This window comes from Camelina sativa, chromosome 4 (genome assembly GCF_030686135.1).
Source record: "Camelina sativa cultivar CO46 ecotype springtype chromosome 4, ASM3068613v1".
NCBI classification, from domain to species: Eukaryota; Viridiplantae; Streptophyta; class Magnoliopsida; order Brassicales; family Brassicaceae; genus Camelina; species Camelina sativa.
This window is the reverse complement of record NC_141883.1, coordinates 27828079-27844874: the sequence shown is the minus strand read 5'-3', so window position 1 is coordinate 27844874 and position 16796 is coordinate 27828079. Positions and strand designations below refer to the sequence as shown.

At 36.3% G+C, this 16796-nt stretch overlaps 4 protein-coding genes across 4 annotated transcripts; 3 read left to right on the top strand and 1 right to left on the bottom strand.

Moving 5' to 3' along the window:
* The first annotated feature begins 395 nt into the window (after nt 1-395).
* On the top strand, nt 396-2895 carry LOC104782196 (uncharacterized protein C24B11.05). Its single transcript, XM_010507060.3, has 9 exons — nt 396-647; nt 1230-1319; nt 1415-1480; nt 1562-1659; nt 1745-1782; nt 1875-1962; nt 2067-2348; nt 2443-2508; nt 2599-2895. Exons 2-9 carry the CDS (start codon nt 1280-1282, stop codon nt 2752-2754), a joined length of 834 nt encoding a protein of 277 aa, XP_010505362.2. The 5' UTR covers nt 396-647; nt 1230-1279; the 3' UTR covers nt 2755-2895.
* A 70-nt stretch (nt 2896-2965) lies between these two features.
* Nucleotides 2966-4686, top strand: LOC104782194 (uncharacterized protein At2g37660, chloroplastic). Its single transcript, XM_010507056.3, has 6 exons — nt 2966-3341; nt 3440-3748; nt 3831-3928; nt 4009-4070; nt 4154-4277; nt 4396-4686. The coding sequence occupies exons 1-6, from the start codon at nt 3071-3073 to the stop codon at nt 4513-4515; spliced, it is 984 nt and encodes a 327-aa protein (XP_010505358.2). The 5' UTR covers nt 2966-3070; the 3' UTR covers nt 4516-4686.
* A 64-nt stretch (nt 4687-4750) lies between these two features.
* LOC104782195 (scarecrow-like protein 9) lies at nt 4751-7594 on the bottom strand. Its single transcript, XM_087510944.1, has 2 exons — nt 5149-7594; nt 4751-5058 (listed from the first exon to the last, which is right to left on the bottom strand). The coding sequence occupies exon 1, from the start codon at nt 7401-7403 to the stop codon at nt 5226-5228; it is 2178 nt and encodes a 725-aa protein (XP_087367070.1). The 5' UTR covers nt 7404-7594; the 3' UTR covers nt 4751-5058; nt 5149-5225.
* Nucleotides 7595-10655: 3061 nt separating this feature from the next.
* Nucleotides 10656-12858, top strand: LOC104782193 (expansin-A3-like). Its single transcript, XM_010507055.3, has 3 exons — nt 10656-10992; nt 11194-11512; nt 12178-12858. Exons 1-3 carry the CDS (start codon nt 10833-10835, stop codon nt 12485-12487), a joined length of 789 nt encoding a protein of 262 aa, XP_010505357.1. The 5' UTR covers nt 10656-10832; the 3' UTR covers nt 12488-12858.
* Nucleotides 12859-16796: the final 3938 nt, after the last annotated feature.

Genomic DNA, 16796 nt, shown 5'->3' with positions numbered 1-16796 from the left:
TTTTAAACCAGAAAGCTTATACGATAATGCCAAAATACGTATATATCTCTAAACAATTGTTGTATAATTTTCAATTATTGTATTTTATGTTGTTATTTTTCGCAAAAGAAAAAGGAAAATCATATAAGATTTAACATAATTTTGGGTGTATGTAAGTAATATGTTACGGTTTTATTTTCTAACGATAAATTTTACAGAATGTATAATTATTTTCTAACTATAAAGTTTACAGAAGTGTAAAGTTATTTTGAGTATGTCTATTATATTTGACAAATTGATGGTAAACCTAAATTATGTAGTCAGAAAAAGTGCATTGTTTTAGTTCCGGTTTGACGATGACTCAAATTGAACACGTAACGCAACTGTATATATATATTCTAAAATATTTTAATGAAATGATATGGCCAAAAATTAAAATTAAAAACTGAAAAAGAGATACATGAAAAAATTGCCGAAAAAGAAAAGAAAAAAAATGGGAAGCACGTAAAAGTTGAACACCGCGTTGGCTTTTTCTCCTCTATATAAAGCCTTTTGCCTCTATTCTTTCTCCTTCCCTTTCTTCTTCTTCTGCCTTTGTTTGGCCTCTCACCGTCTCACGACTTGTCCTCTGCGTTTTCATTAGCTAAGCCATTTGTTTCTTATATCAGGTTCGATAATATATTACATAGATGCTTCTTCTTTTCTTTTTTTGATGAGTTGATTTCCAGATTTATGGAAACTTTAGGTTACATGCATTTACGCAAAACTTGAAGAGATTCTTGTTACTAAAATGGCTTCATAGTTCATATGATAAAACTACATTGTTCATAACTACATATGATCTGTTAATTGCTATTGACGTTCTCGACCACGTCAAATTGTAGGTTTTAATCTTTCGTTACGTCTTGATTATTTCTGATATACATTATTTTTTTTTGTGTGAAGTAAAAAAACCATAATTGTATTTTTCGTTCCCTATACTTAAATTCTTTTTAGTTTATAAAAACTATTATGAACATTTTAGATCAAAATTAAGTGAATATGTTATTGTACTATTTAAGATTATGAGTGGTCGGTGTGACACCAGCCAATCAAACATAATTCTTATCCCCAAACATATGGAGATGAGTTAAACTTGCACACTTTGGCTGTTTGGTTCCCACCACTTTTGTCTGAATCTCTGTTTCCTCCTCTTCTTTGATTATTAAGCATCATTGTCACTGAGTCTAAGATTATCTCTTTATATAAAGATTCTCGAGGAGTGAGATAATCATCCGGCATCCCTCATCATCGACTAAAAATGGAGATTGAGCTTTCAAAATATGATACCCTTTTATTTGGTAAGACACTCATTGCTCTGTTTTCCATTTTTCCGGCAATTTTCTCTGTTTTGTTATCTGAAACAATATCTATATTTTTGTGGGAATTTTTGTAGATCTTGATGATACCCTTTATCCATTGAGCTCTGGGATTGCTAAAGAATGTGGACAAAACATCAAAGGTGACTTTTGTTCATCCGAAATCAATTTCTTGTTCTTCAAGTCATTACGTTTTCTATAAAATTTGTTTGTTTTTTTTGTAGACTACATGGTGGAGAAGCTTGGAATCGACAAGAATAAGATCCTGGACTTATCTAATTCACTTTACAAGAACTATGGAACTACCATGGCCGGTCTTCGAGTAAATTTACTTATCTCTTTTGAACTTAAATGAATCCATAACATAGCTTAATTCTTCACCGAGTTTAATCATAATTATTTTTCAGGCGATAGGTTATAACTTCGATTATGACGAGTATCACAGGTATATATATATACTAATATACACAAAATCTAATCGCACAGTATACCAAGTCATAGGATAATTTCTGAATTTGTCTTGTTTTTTCCTAACAGTTTTGTACATGGGAGACTACCTTATGAGAACATCAAACCAGATCCCATTTTGAGAAGTCTCTTACTTAGCCTACCTCTTCGCAAGATCGTAATGATTCTTCTCAACTTAATCATTCCACAAAAAAAAATCTCATCAAAAGACTACTTTTCTTTAAATTTTCTCATATATATTTATCTGTCACAACTTTTCAGATCTTCACAAACGCAGATAAGTTACACGCAGCAAGAGCACTAGAGAGGCTAGGGTTAGAGGACTGTTTCGAAGGAATACTTTGCTTTGAATCATTAAATTCTTCTACTAGTCGTGAAAACGTTAGTTATGATGATAAGAATGAGATCTTCGACATCATCGGATACTTATCCGATCATGAACAGCCAGTTTCCGCTTTACCTAAGACACCTATTGTCTGCAAACCATCTGAAACTGCCATAGTAAAGGCTCTTGAAATCGCCAACATCGACCCTCAAAGAACCGTGAGTGCCTCTTAGAAATTTTCATAACATATTGACCCATTTGTTTGATTTGATTTGACGTCTCTAGTAAATCATAACGGGTTGTTTCTTGTAGTTGTTCTTCGATGACAGTGTTCGAAACATTCAGGCCGGTAAACGCGTTGGTCTGGATACTGTTCTGGTAAGTTTTTTCAAAACACGTTTCATGATTACTCTAAGTAGTGAAAGGTCGAGACTATAATACTGGAGTGATGATGTTTGTTTGGTGTAGGTGGGAACTTCACAGAGAGTGAAATATGCAGATTATGCGTTAGAAAACATTCACAACCTTAAGGAGGCTTTGCCAGAGCTATGGGTATCAGAGGCTAAGCCTGAAAAAGTTAGCTACTCCGCAAAGCTTGCCGTTGAAACTCCGGTTATTGCCTAATAAACTGCTTATTTGAAAGATTCCAGCAGTAATAATATCTGTTGTAGTTTTGTAAATAGCCTTTTTACCTTCTGGCTCATGTATTATGAGTTTAATAAAAATATAAATAAAATCAGATTATCGGATCAAATGATACAAAACGCTGGACTAAAGAGATCGGCCTTGGCCCAGTATAATATCAGGCCTGTTTAAAACGCATTGGAATCAAATAAAATAAAGTTTCAAATAATTCAAAAGATAAGGTGACGTGGCGAAAATCAGAAATTTCGATATCTACTCACTCTCATTGTCTGAGCTTACCCAAAATCACCAGTCAATGGCGATGATGACGACGACGACGACAACGAAACCATGCTTCCATCTACAGCTTCCTGCTAACACTCACAAATCCGGAGCTGTAGCTTCTTCTTTTGTATCAGTTCCTCGTTTTTCGTCTCTTCAATTTCGCTCACTTGTTTCGGATTTAACGTCGATTGGTTGTCGAAGTAAGTTAACCGGAAAGCTCAGAAGAGTGTCCGTTATCGTTTCCGCCGCCGCAACATCTGAACCTCTCACCGTTCTTGTCACCGGTGCCGGTGGAAGAACAGGTTCACTCTCTCTCTGAAGATTTTTTTGATTCTCTCTACAATGTGCTACTGTGAAATTCTATAAGATTACTGTTCAATGTTGATGGTGGATGTGACAGGGCAAATTGTGTTCAAGAAATTGAAAGAGAGGTCGGATCAGTTTGTGGCGAAGGGTTTAGTGAGGACAAAGGAGAGCAAGGAGAAGATCAGTGGAGAGGATGAGGTGTTCATTGGAGATATCAGAGATCCTTCAGCCATTGCTTCTGCTGTTGAAGGAATCGATACTTTGGTCATTCTTACCAGCGCTGTACCGAAAATGAAACCAGGTTTTGATCCTAGTAAAGGAGGGAGACCTGAGTTCTACTTTGACGATGGAGCTTATCCAGAACAGGTTGATTGGATTGGTCAGAAGAATCAGATAGACGCTGGTTTGTATTACTATTCATCTCTTTGAGTTTTTTTGTATGTGTGTTTTCAGCTAAGGTGCTTACTGTTTGCTGAAATATGTAGCTAAGGCTGCGGGAGTTAAGCAGATTGTTTTGGTTGGGTCGATGGGAGGAACAAACCTTAATCACCCTCTCAATAGTATTGGCAATGCCAACATTCTGGTGAGTCTCGTCCTTCTTTGTTTTCTTCAACACATAGAGGATAAGTTTCACAGCAAATGTTTTTCTGCAATTTTGTATAGGTTTGGAAGAGAAAGGCTGAGCAATACTTGGCTGATTCCGGTATTCCATACACCATCATCAGGTAAACTTTATTGTTGTTTACTTGCATCTGATACAAATTGCAATGGCGGAATTCTCATCTTGCAATATTGCTCTTGGATTCAGAGCGGGAGGTCTGCAGGACAAGGAAGGTGGCATTCGCGAATTACTCGTGGGAAAAGATGACGAGCTTCTCGAGACAGAAACAAGAACAATCGCAAGGCCTGATGTTGCAGAAGTCTGCGTTCAGGTGGGTTCATTACTGATCAAAAGGGATTTCATTAAACTGGATGATCCACTAACAGTCGCCATATTTTTAAAACCAGTTTTGCTTCTCCCTAATCATGGTAAGTGTTCTATTTAAGCAGGCGTTGCAACTTGGGGAGGCAAAATTCAAAGCACTTGACCTGGCCTCAAAGCCCGAGGGAACAGGCACCCCAACGAAGGATTTCAAGGCCCTTTTCGCTCAAGTAACCACTAAGTTCTGATAAATATTTTTTGTTCTCATTGTCCTCGTAGCAGAGTCCTAGGATTGACATTAAGAGGGATGAGTTCTTTATGTGTGTGAACCGGCTCTTTCTATTTCTCATGAGGTCTTGCTTGCCCTAAATTCTAAGTAACACCAAAAGCTTTTGAAATATATTTAGAGATCATCAAAACTCACAAATAGCATTGAGGGACCACAACTAATAACACTAAGAGCTCAGATTCCAAGCAGAAGAGTTTTCCAGAAATAGTAAAACCTCTTATTTCAATGTACGTTGGTCCTCGTGTGTACATTGGAGAAGTAAAAACCTTCTCTTGAAACCATAGTTTGTCTAAGCTTCCTCTTATACGTGTTACAATCTAGACAAGTTAACTCTGCTAGCAATATACAAACTCTCTGATCATCCCTAGCTACAAGAATACCGTTAGGAGAACCTACTAACCTAGCTGAGAAACCAACAAATATCCAGCTAGGGAAGTTATAAATAGGGACTTACATCAATATCATCTTTTAACAAGTTCTTGCGGATGACAAAGACTTTCATCTGCAAAAGAGATGACGCAGTCTCAGTACAATGCTTAGAAAGAATCAGATAGCATTGATAAAGCAATGTGAATATGAATCCCAGCTGTACCTGTGATGCCGTATCTTGGAATTACAGGGGAAAAAATCAAGATATGGTTCTCCCTTATGCTAACGAGGATTTGTCAGTCAAGCCTTGGACTCTGGTTTCCAAACAGAAAGAGCCATGACGGTTCTTCCTTTCCAGCCTTGCAAGAGCCATCGGTTATCTTGATCGATCACAAAATCTTTGTGGTAGAATGTGTTGACCTTATGCAGCGCTGTCTTCATAATGCTTGGGTCAAATGGAACTTGTACCAACCCTGACCTCATAGCCCGGACATGCCACTGCTTGTATGTCTCAGGCCTCTCCACTCTTTCCCAACCTTCACACGCAATTACATTCAATGCCTCTCTCCCAAAGACCTCCATCTCAAGGAATATCCTCCCTTCGTCTTCCCGTGGCACAATCGTCTCAAGCATGTCGAAAATCGAGGAGAAATGAAACAGAGCCTCGCGAAATCGTGTCACGAAGAACGGTGCATTGTATGCACCATTCACAATGCCAAAGACAAAAAGATCCGGATTGATCTTCCCGATCAAATTAAGCACAGTGTCTCTACAGCTTTCTACTTTGACCGATTCATCATGCAAATTCTCAGCTCGGTAGAGGCAATTAACTATGATAACCTCATCTCTGTCTATATCGAGATCTTCAAGTTGAATTGCATCCCACTTCTTAGCAATTGCTTTATATTCAAATGGCACACCAAAGTGTTTGGCATACGCTGCTAACCTTTGACCAGTTTCTTCAACCCGCTGTGCTGGACGAAACCCTGGCTGAGGAAACTCAATCCCGGTGATCCTAACCTTTGGTGATCCATACATGGAAAACCTGTGAATAAGAGTTGGCCATTGGAAACCATAGAGGATACCAAAATCAATAACATGAACCCGCTGAGAATTATCAACAAGATCGCGTATGGTCTTATTGGTTATGAAATAAGAGAGCTTCCTAAACGGACAACACGCAAGAAAAAGCTGGTGAGCCTTCAAGACAGCTGCAGCTGATCTCGGTTTACTCACAATCCCTTTGTAAATCTGGCTTCCGGTACCGGCTAACCTCGCCTCGAGACCATTAGCAAAACAATGAGCCAATCTCTGGTTCCCATCACCAAACGGCGTAGAATGCTGCCTTATCTGTTTCAACAACTGGCCCGCACACCTACGATCATCAGCTGCAACAGCTTGAGCACAATGTATCAATAAACTTCTCAAATCCACAACTTCTTTTTTCCCATTTTGCCCTCCTCCTCCTCCTCCTCCTCCTCTTCCACGTCCCCTTCCTCTAGCTCGTCTCTTCCCACCTTGAGCCACTGAAGCTTTCTTCTTCTCTACTCCTTTCTTCAGAACTTCACGCAACGCATCAAACTCCTTCATGCTCTCTTCTCCAGGAACATGAACCAAGATCTTATCTACAACATCTGACCTCAAAATATCCTCACCAAACACAGCAGGTAGCTTACTACTCCTCTCTTCTTCCACACAAACCTCATCACGGCTAGAGTTCTTCCTTCCTCTGCTCATACAACTCTCCTCTCTAAAATTCACAATCAACTCGTTTTGTTCAGGAAGAAACCTACTAGCTTCTTCAATCCCACCCCTAAACAACCAAACAGATTGATGACTCTCCCCATTCGAATCAGAATACAAACTCTTCTTCGAAGACTGGTCCATTCCAAAACCATTAGATTGAGGAACACTTAGAACCGATGAACAACGACTCTGAGGATTTCGAAAATCTATAGTAAAACCACCGCTCATTGGCTTGATTACACCATTCCCAAAACCTATACAATCACCTGCGGTGTAGTTACCTGGAACAACACGGTCAAGATTCTCACCATTCCGCTCAGCGAACGAAGCCACCAAGTTCCGTTCAGGAGATGGAGGATACTTCTTACCAATAGCTTCGTAAAGCGATCTCTCAGCAGCTTCGAGATCTAGAGACTCTTGGAGCATGCATACTTTATCATCCATGTCTTCTTCGTTCAACATCTGACTAATGTATCCTAACACAGCATCGGAGAAATCAAAATCATCAGCCGGATCTTCTTCTTCCCCCACTACCACTTCCCGAACAAAAACTGAATTCTCCGGCGGATTCCTGTGATCGGAGGAGGAGAGATTGTAATTGAAACTGTCGTATAGTGACACCGGAGTGAAGGTATGATTGGGGAGCAACGAAGTGGATTGATCGGGTAAACCGGGTAAACGGTTCCGAGTAATCGCAGCAGAAATCCCGGTTAGACCTGGTTCAGTAATCATATTCTCTAGATTGAGAAATTAATGAAAGAAGCAGAGGTGATTAAGGAAGAAGAAGAAGAAGGAGAGACTTTAGAGGGTGGGGAGGGAGGGGACCGAAGAGAGAGAGAGAGAAAGGAATCGGAATAAATGCGTTTTAATTTTTTTCTTTTAACATAATTAAGAATTTATATAAAAAAGAAGGTCTAATCTCCGAGGTAGGGAAAAGCAAATCACAGCCGTTGGATCTTTATGCGTTTTTTGTGGGGACCTGTCGTCGTCGTCGTCGTGCTTTATTAATTTTTTTAAAAATTAGCTAAAATGTACTTATCGGTTCATTGATTGCCACGTGTTGTCATTACAGTAAGTTAAAGCTTACATAATTGTTGATTTAATATGCAAATTAGTAAGTAGTACAATATACTTTTGTCTTCTTTTTAGTGGCAAGTACATATTTAATGAGATTTATAATTTATCTATAGTTTTTTTTTCCCCAACTTGGATAGTTGGATCGTACTAGAATCAAACCTTAATTATTATTTTTCTTTTTCTTTTTAGAACCTTAAAATGTCGACAAATCATTTTAATTTCTTAGTTTACGATTAGTGGCCTAGTTAACTAAATTAGAGAGCCGCTGGACCCTTTCTTTTTCCCCAAGAGCACACACACAATGTTATGAACTTCATTTCCAACTTTCAATATATATATTTTTTTTGTGGTATCACTAGTTTAACTCCACGCTATGTGTTCACTTTCAATATTCGCCAAAAAAGTATAATACGATATCAACATGTTCGCCTGGGAAACGTAAAAGACCCGATAGATCAACTAGTGTTATGTAAGTCAAGCATATGTAGTAGAAATACATTACCTTATACATAGGGTTGAGCGCAAACGTACGTAATCCGTGTATTGTTTGCATATCATTGTCTATATATCCCTTGTGTGACGTTCGGAGTGATATTTTGATTGTGTGTGATGGTTTAATTATATTTTTTTGGCAAGTACTATTCTGTCGTTCTTAATTGTTTTCTTAGCAGCTAGCTATTTCCTCCTGGATATGTTTGTTCGTCGTCGTTTTATGCATCCTTCTTTCGTTATCTTGCTTTTTCTAAGCCACTTTTTATGTTTAATTCCATAAAACCAAGCAAAACCTTGTTCATATCGTTTAGCTAAGTTTGTTTCTTACAAATGACGTGCAACTTCTAGATCTTTGTAAATTCCTATTTAACGCTAGAACCATTGATAGAGATTGAGTTACAGTTCTCAATCACCTATCACACCGTAACAGAGCACGCAAGCTCCCTTCTCACGCAGGAGAAGCTTCAACAACACACAACCTTCAACATGACTCCCCAATGAATGCCACAACCCCTATTTATACTAAAGGTCCTAACATAGTTTGTTATGGAAACGTAACTAACTTCTTCTTCACTCCAGCTTCATTCTCACGTGTATTCTCGTTTGCACGTGTTCTCTTTTACCTCTCTTATACTCTTATGAGCTTATCAACTATCTATATGAATGTTTTAGGAGTTTCCTGGCGACCACACCAACGTAACTCTAACGTTTCATGAAATTTTTGGAATGTTTAAGGTAGTCCTCGACCCAAACCAGGCAGCATCAATCCACCCATCGCCATGGATGACAAACCTTGGTGAAATTAGAGAGCATAACTTCTCTTTTCAAAAAAAAATTAGAGAGCATAACTTTGACACAGAGTATATATTATACCATTTTCTTAAGTAGACTGTTGTATTTTGCACAGAACATAATTATTCTGTATATATAGTTGATTTAGACTTTTAGTGCGTTTGAGCTGGAACTAACAAAATTAGAGAAAGAATCAACGGTTTACATCTTTTTAAGTCAAAACCATTTTCTATAGATTTTTTTTTTAATATATATTATCCGTTTTCTATATACTGTTATTTGCTTCTCTATTTATGTTTATATTCCAATATTTTCATGTTCTTAATTACAAATGTACTATATCAATGTAATAATGTGTGAATACAGAATACCATAACTGATCCTCATTGAAGGCCAAGTACCAGCTTGGATTTGGAAGTTGGAAGCCCATGATCTTTTTTATAAAATATTTATTTTTGCATATTTTTTGGGAAAAAAAGACCGTAAAAATGTCAATCGATCTGGTTAAGTTGCTCGGAGTTTCTAAATGTGAGGGCCGGCTTTAGTGAAGTTATATATATATACTCTTCAACTGAAGTTATGTCTTCCGATCCTTTGAAAATTAAAATGATCGAAACAAAATTTATTGTTTCAAAATATCAAATTAATTATTTAGATAAAACGTTTTCATAGGTACAGCCTTCTAAAATTATATATCTTTATGTTTTCTCATTTACATGATAATTTTACCATATCAAGTCGAGTACGTCATAAAAAAAACAATTTGTACTTTTGAATTTGTTGGAGAGTTCGAAATAGAAATCTCAATTATTGTGAACAGTATGTACACATAGCTGCTGTAAACTCACCTATCCTGAGCCCTTAAAACTTACAAATCACATGGAACCCTTATAGAATTTGTGTAACAACAATTATATCAGAGACACTCCACATGCATCATGTAATACGATAGCTCAAGAAGCTTGTCATTCAACTATTGCGGCCCTATGTCATCCAATTTAATACAACTTTATTATTGTTCAAAAAATTCATAAAATAAACAATATTTATCTGCTGCAAAACCTAATATATTTATTTGTATGTCGACCACATGCTCTTAATGTGATGCTCTCGATTCGTTTGGTTCATTTATATGATATGTTCACAACAAAATATACAAGAAATATGCATACATGTATATATTGTTTTTTTGGTTCTTTCTATAAGCATAGACATACATGTATTTATGTTAATTGCTCTGTAACCAAAAAAAAAACTATACATGCGTGCATGCGTAGATAATGGCAAATAAAAATACTATAACCTATACTTCGTAAAAAGAAAAGACAAACATACATAATTGTGTTTGGCATTTGTTTTTTTGGTTTAATTCGGCCAAAAGAAATCGAATTGGCTTTTTCGGTTTTTAACTATGAATACTTTTGGGTTAGGTTTGGTTTCGGATAGATTATAAAACTTATATGTCTACTATTATATAATTCTACATTAAAAACATACATAATTGTTTAAATTTTGGTTTACTCTGTCATCTTACACGAAGATGTCACCATTAAGTTTAAATTAAAACAGAAATAGATCGATTCGGTTTAGTCTATAAGTAAGAACCCATGAAACCGGTGAGATGGACAACAATTAATTTACCTCAAAACCCTATCACTCTAAAACAATTTACAGAAAAGGACCCAAATTTTAGTGTAAGGTTAAAAAAAACCCAACCAGCCAAAGTCCCCCATAAATACACATAGTCCTTCCCGCTTTCTCGCAGTCCTATCCAATACACACATATCTCTCTCTCTCATAATGACGGCGACTGCGTTTGGGATCTGCTTGTGGTTGGCCGTTACGGCTTCCTTTCTCTTAACAGCTACAAACGCCAAAATCCCCGGCGTTTACAGCGGCGGACCGTGGCAGAACGCACACGCTACTTTCTACGGCGGTAGTGACGCCTCCGGAACCATGGGTATATGCTCACTTCTCACTACCTTTCCAAATTCACCATTATCAATTTCGTTTCATATATATAACCATAAATTACGATTTCTAACTTCTTCTTGTTTGAGAAAGTTCCTAACTTTGTTTATGCTCTGTTTTTTTTTTTTGTAAAGTTGCTAACTTTATTGTCTTCTTTGTTTTTGTGTTTTGGCGCGTGGGGTTTTAAAAGGCGGCGCGTGTGGATACGGGAACTTGTACAGCCAAGGATACGGTGTGAACACGGCGGCGTTGAGCACTGCTCTGTTCAACAACGGATTTAGCTGCGGTGCTTGCTTCGAGATTAAGTGCACCGACGACCCGAGATGGTGTGTCCCGGGAAATCCGTCGATTCTTGTGACGGCGACGAACTTTTGCCCGCCGAATTTCGCTCAGCCGAGTGACGACGGAGGATGGTGCAATCCGCCGCGTGAGCACTTTGATCTCGCTATGCCTATGTTCCTCAAGATCGGTCTCTACCGTGCAGGCATTGTCCCCGTCTCCTATCGCAGGTCTCTCTCTCTCTGCTTTTTTTTGTCTTTTTCCAAATCTTTTTTACTTAACTGCATCGTTTTGGTTTTTCCGGTAATATAATTTGGTGAATCAATAAGAATTTAACTGTAAATAATACTTTTAGGCTGAAGAAATTACACAATAGTAACTTTTGCAAATTTGTATTATGTGAAAGATTCATGTTTTGATAGGCAATAGTGTTTAGTTGTGTAAAGAAAACTAATTAGAGGCTTTATTGTTTGATTACTCGCTATAATATGCTAGAAAATTTAGTAAATTTTTGTAAAGACTCTTTTGTTCTAAAATACAAATGTCTTAATTCTTATTAAGGTGCTCTACTTCAAAGATATTTGTACCGACTACCGAACATGTTATTATTATTATTATCTCTGTGTGTTTTGTTTTCTTCTAGGTTTCTAGCACTTTTTAGATAACGGCCGATGTTAGTTTCAGAGTTCAGAAACTGAAACCATCGCTCTCAATAGTAGTATTATTATTACTTTGTTTTTTACTCTGAAACATTTTAAATTTTTAGTATTTCAATTTTATCATTTCGGGAAAAGAAACAGGACACAGTAACCCAGAGATCCATCTCTCTCTCTCTCTTCATATCATGTCTTGTCTTGTTGTTAATAATTGTCTGAACTCTCTGTTTCTTCTGAAGGGTACCTTGTCGGAAGATAGGAGGGATAAGGTTCACAGTAAACGGGTTCAGATACTTCAACCTTGTTCTCGTAACTAACGTTGCTGGCGCCGGAGATATCAACGGAGTTAGCGTGAAAGGAACAAAGACAGAGTGGGTGAGGATGAGTCGTAACTGGGGACAGAACTGGCAATCTAACGCCGTCCTCATCGGCCAATCACTTTCTTTCAGAGTCACCGCCTCTGACCGACGTTCTTCTACCTCGTGGAATGTTGCTCCTCCCTCGTGGCAGTTTGGTCAGACTTTCTCCGGCAAAAACTTCCGAGTCTGAGAAGTCTCTGAAACCACCACACACACACAAAAGAATCAAAACGTTTTTTTTTTTCAGTGAAGACAAAACAAAACAATACTCAAGAGATGTTACTATGGAAGAGGAGAGAGATCAGAGACATCATTTTCCAGCCCTGGGTTTCTCCCTTTAATTTTCTCGGGAAAAATTCCGGTGGCTTTGGGAAATTATTTACTTTGTTTTTGAAGAATTATTATCAGCAAATTTTATTTTATTTCGTTGGTGTCATCTTCTTCTAATAAAAAAAAGCCAGAGAATGTAGACAGTCTATGATTGAGTCTGATGGACCGTATAATGGGCCCTTGGGCCAAGTTTTTCAATACTTATATAAAAATCTGGCTGGATTCGATTTCGTTCGTGTGTGGGACTCCTGTCTAAGCGTATTATAGAGTGAAGACAACAATTGATTGTAATTTGCATCATTAAGGGTTAATAGGCCCAGGCAGGTGGTTATGGACTTAAAAGGTTAATAAGTTGGTCGGCATCGCGAGTTTGTGAAGGTACGTAGTTATTTTTTATGTGTGATTGTTGTGCTTGTGATTTTTTTGTGATACATGTGCTGATTTGGGTGATATGTTGTGCTCGTTATCTTTGTGTTATTGTTTAGCATTGTTATTGTTGTTGTTTGTTGACGTTCATATATATATAATGATTCATATTCAATGAGCAAGTTCAAAGATCTTATTTTTACTTTATACGACTCTTTATGATCGCATAGTACTATATGAAACTCAAGTTAGGACATATATATGCAGTGATGCACATGTCATAGTTCAACATCCATCAGACACGATGCACGACACATAGCCAAAACCATACTCATTATTATCATGATCCTCATCACATTATTATCATTTTTTACTTCGTTATCTTATTACATTGTCATCTATATAAACATAAAACACCTATTACAAATAAGTACTCCTTAATCGGCTGGCAAAAAAAGTCCTTAATTCATCATACTATTACTAATTCAAAAATTATATTCCTAAACCAAAAAAACTGCGTCAACTCTAGTTAACATTTAAGCAGGTTTAGATTACACGAAAATCAGCAAAGGAACGAGTGAATTTCATAATGTTTTTGTCAGAAAACAAAATGGACACCCCGTTTAAGGATGCATGACCCAAACTACAACATGTCCATATATAATAACCTGAACTCTATAACCTCTGTAACTATATATTATTAGAATAACGAGTTAGTACTACTGTACACATGATATTCCCCGTACCCAGTTATGACCAGAACCGCCTAGTTTAATTTCTCGACCCAAACTCATAAATTTCACATATTATAGTTACAAGTTAAATGAAGTTCAATAACTTAGCAGTAATGCTCAAGGCAAAACAAGAAAGGACGGATGGATTTCCAATTGGTTCAATATAATACCTAATCGCCCTAAGTTCTAGCTATTTAATAAGAATACTCATTTCACAGCATCCAATCCAATGCCATAATTAGTGGTTAAACTCTATTAGTCAGTCAACAAATCATTAAAACTGAGAGGAAAACCGTTAATTAACCGAGCCGAGTTTTCTATGCATATGGTCACTATAGCACTCCGAATCAATCCTCATCACGAACGTATAACACACCAAGATTTAAGAATTAAAAAAAATTATCAAGCTCAGAATTAATTTTCTGAATTTAAGTTAGTTAGAATTAAAAAATAATAATAATTTAAATAACATTATTTTAGTAATTTAAAATAGCGTAACTACCGAGATGTCCAAAAAATGATAGTTTCACAAACACTAAAGACAAATTTGATTTTTCAACAAATTTCCCATTAAAAGAAAATTCCATGTAAGAAGAACGCATCCAAACCAAAAAAAAAAAAAATATCTCATAGTTGTAAGGAAAAATGTTTGATAAATAGTAAAAACAAAAACAAAAAAAAAGAAAAAAAAAAAAAAAAGAGAAAAGAGAAACAAAAAAGCCGGAGGGGATGGAGCACATGAGGTAAAAGGCAAGAGATGGCAGAGAGAAGATCAGAGAAGGGATCTGCCTCAATTTGACAACTCATATGTCATGTCATCTCCCTCACTTTTATCATTATTATTACTAGTTTTTTATTTTCTTTTTTTTTCTTATATAAACATATTTCTCTGATTCCATCAGCATTTACTTTATTATTTATTTACTGTCTTTGCTCTGTTTCACATTCGATATACAATAGTGTGTTTTTTATACTCTTTAAATTATTCTTTTCCCCCATAATCAAAATTCTAAAAATATATATACGTTTGTTAGGTCTTGATGGTCTGAGGGACGTCCAATATTATGAAGGGTCTGACTATGGAAAACATGATCATACATCTTAAGATTCGCTCGCAACTGGAAAACATGCCCTAACTCTAAACTTTTTTAGAAAAACACACAAAATTATACTACTATCAAATTTTGAATGTAAAGAGGACAAAATTTGGGTAAACAAAACGGTCAAGTAATCCAATCATTCATATCGATGTAAAGAAAATTTAATCATACAAAGCAGGCCCATAGAAGGCCCACCACTAGTCTCCTATCAACGTACTTTTCTTGTTTTGGTTATAGAAATCAACCTACCATGTTGGCTGTTCTCTCATCTGTCTAAACTGTAAGATCAAACTACTGCATCATAATTTCCTGAGTGATACATTGGGAGTGACTCAGTTTCGTAATTATTGGCTAGTAACAGGTGAATATATTTGGTTAACACAAAGCATTTTAAAAATGTATTTGATTCAAGTGGCAGATCTTCTCAATTTTGAGTTACGTAGTTAAAAGTTTTAGTTTAAAAAAAAAAAAACATACACTAAAGAAACGTGGATATTAAGTTGAATTTTGGCAGAATTTTTTTAAGTAAAGTTTTTTTTTCCAGTAGAGTTGTCCAGCTTAATATTACTATATTTGTAGGGATTTTTATTATGAATTCTCTTCACTTTTTCTTTGTAGTTAACATTCTAATTTGATGAAAATAACTTTTTGATGTCGGGTCATGTCTTTGCATGACCAAATGATAAAATTCAAACCATAGCAAACTTATTATATATATATATATATATATATGTATGAATTAATAATGGTGAGTCTGCTACAACTATTTCGAAAATTCCTCCTATTCAACTATTACATTACAAATCTGAATTGTCGAAAATGCATTATTAGTTAGTATAATAGTATTACAGTATGACTATTACAACAATAAATTTACTATTACAATATTGTAAGCATTAGAGTGACGTCATATATAGACAGTGTTATCATATATTTATGTGGTTTGCCTAATTTGTTATAATAAGCTAAGGGTCTGAATGGTAACTGCGGTCGGGGCGGACAAATCCGTCTGCGGACCAGACCGCCCTGTTCTAAGTGTGGATAATAGACCGTAGCGGTCCAATTCTATTTGTAAAGAAAAACGGTCCGCAGTTAGTCCGCTGCGGTTTTGTTTCTGTTTTCTGTAGACTGCACCACTGTGGACTACACATGATGAATGGTAAATAAAAAGCGGTCTGATCCGTAGATGGATTTGTCCGCCCCAACCGCTATAACCATTCACACCCTAAAATACTCTCGATGGGGTGATAGAGAGAGTGAGACTAGTAGTACTGTAGTAGTAGTGGATGAGGCAATAATAAATAAAAGAGTGAAAGTGTTGTCTGCCTGATTATAGGAGTCGGAGAAGATACTAACGTACGCACATTGGTGCATGGTAGCAAAGGTGTGTGAGAGAGAGTGAGTAGTGGTAGTCGGATGTGATGGAACAAGGAAAAAGTATGTTTTGGTAGGGGCTAATGTAGAAGGGGACCATTTACACACTTACATGCTTTCGCCCCCCCAAAAGATACCGTCCCCATTTCCTGACACGTGTTCTCCTCATCCCCCTAATTACTCATACGTCAAATCCAGTTTTTTAACCACAGAAAAAAATCACACACCAAAACTTTTTATTATTATTTGTAGGTATTAGCGAAAATCTATTTACATTCAGCCACTAAAGTATTTAAATTGGACAAATTAACTTCTAAATGTTTGAGTGGTTCAAAGAGTTTAAATGGACCAATATTTTTCTGATTCTTCTATCATTGTTTGCACTTTGCAGGTATACGATTAGCAAGTAAGTAGTTTTTCTGAAATATCAACCTAACAAATTTATATAGATAAATATATATACATATCTATATAGATATAAAAAAAATACAATTTATTCAGCCACTAAAGTACAACTAACTTTTGGCGATTTTTGGCTTCTAAACTGAAAGCATCTACGTATATTCGATTTATATATATATATTTTATATAATGT

Bases quoted from the DNA above. Each gene is read 5' to 3' on its own strand.
- LOC104782195 (XM_087510944.1), bottom strand. From the start codon at position 7,403: ATGATTACTGAACCAGGTCTAACCGGGATTTCTGCTGCGATTACTCGG.
- LOC104782194 (XM_010507056.3), top strand. From the start codon at position 3,071: ATGGCGATGATGACGACGACGACGACAACGAAACCATGCTTCCATCTA. The intron at 3,342-3,439 runs GTTCACTCTCTC...TGGATGTGACAG, and splicing joins CGGTGCCGGTGGAAGAACAG to GGCAAATTGTGTTCAAGAAA. The intron at 3,749-3,830 runs GTTTGTATTACT...TGAAATATGTAG, and splicing joins GAAGAATCAGATAGACGCTG to CTAAGGCTGCGGGAGTTAAG.
- LOC104782193 (XM_010507055.3), top strand. From the start codon at position 10,833: ATGACGGCGACTGCGTTTGGGATCTGCTTGTGGTTGGCCGTTACGGCT. The intron at 10,993-11,193 runs GTATATGCTCAC...GGGTTTTAAAAG, and splicing joins TGACGCCTCCGGAACCATGG to GCGGCGCGTGTGGATACGGG. The intron at 11,513-12,177 runs GTCTCTCTCTCT...TTTCTTCTGAAG, and splicing joins GTCCCCGTCTCCTATCGCAG to GGTACCTTGTCGGAAGATAG.
- LOC104782196 (XM_010507060.3), top strand. From the start codon at position 1,280: ATGGAGATTGAGCTTTCAAAATATGATACCCTTTTATTTG. The intron at 1,320-1,414 runs GTAAGACACTCA...GAATTTTTGTAG, and splicing joins ATATGATACCCTTTTATTTG to ATCTTGATGATACCCTTTAT. The intron at 2,349-2,442 runs GTGAGTGCCTCT...TGTTTCTTGTAG, and splicing joins ACATCGACCCTCAAAGAACC to TTGTTCTTCGATGACAGTGT.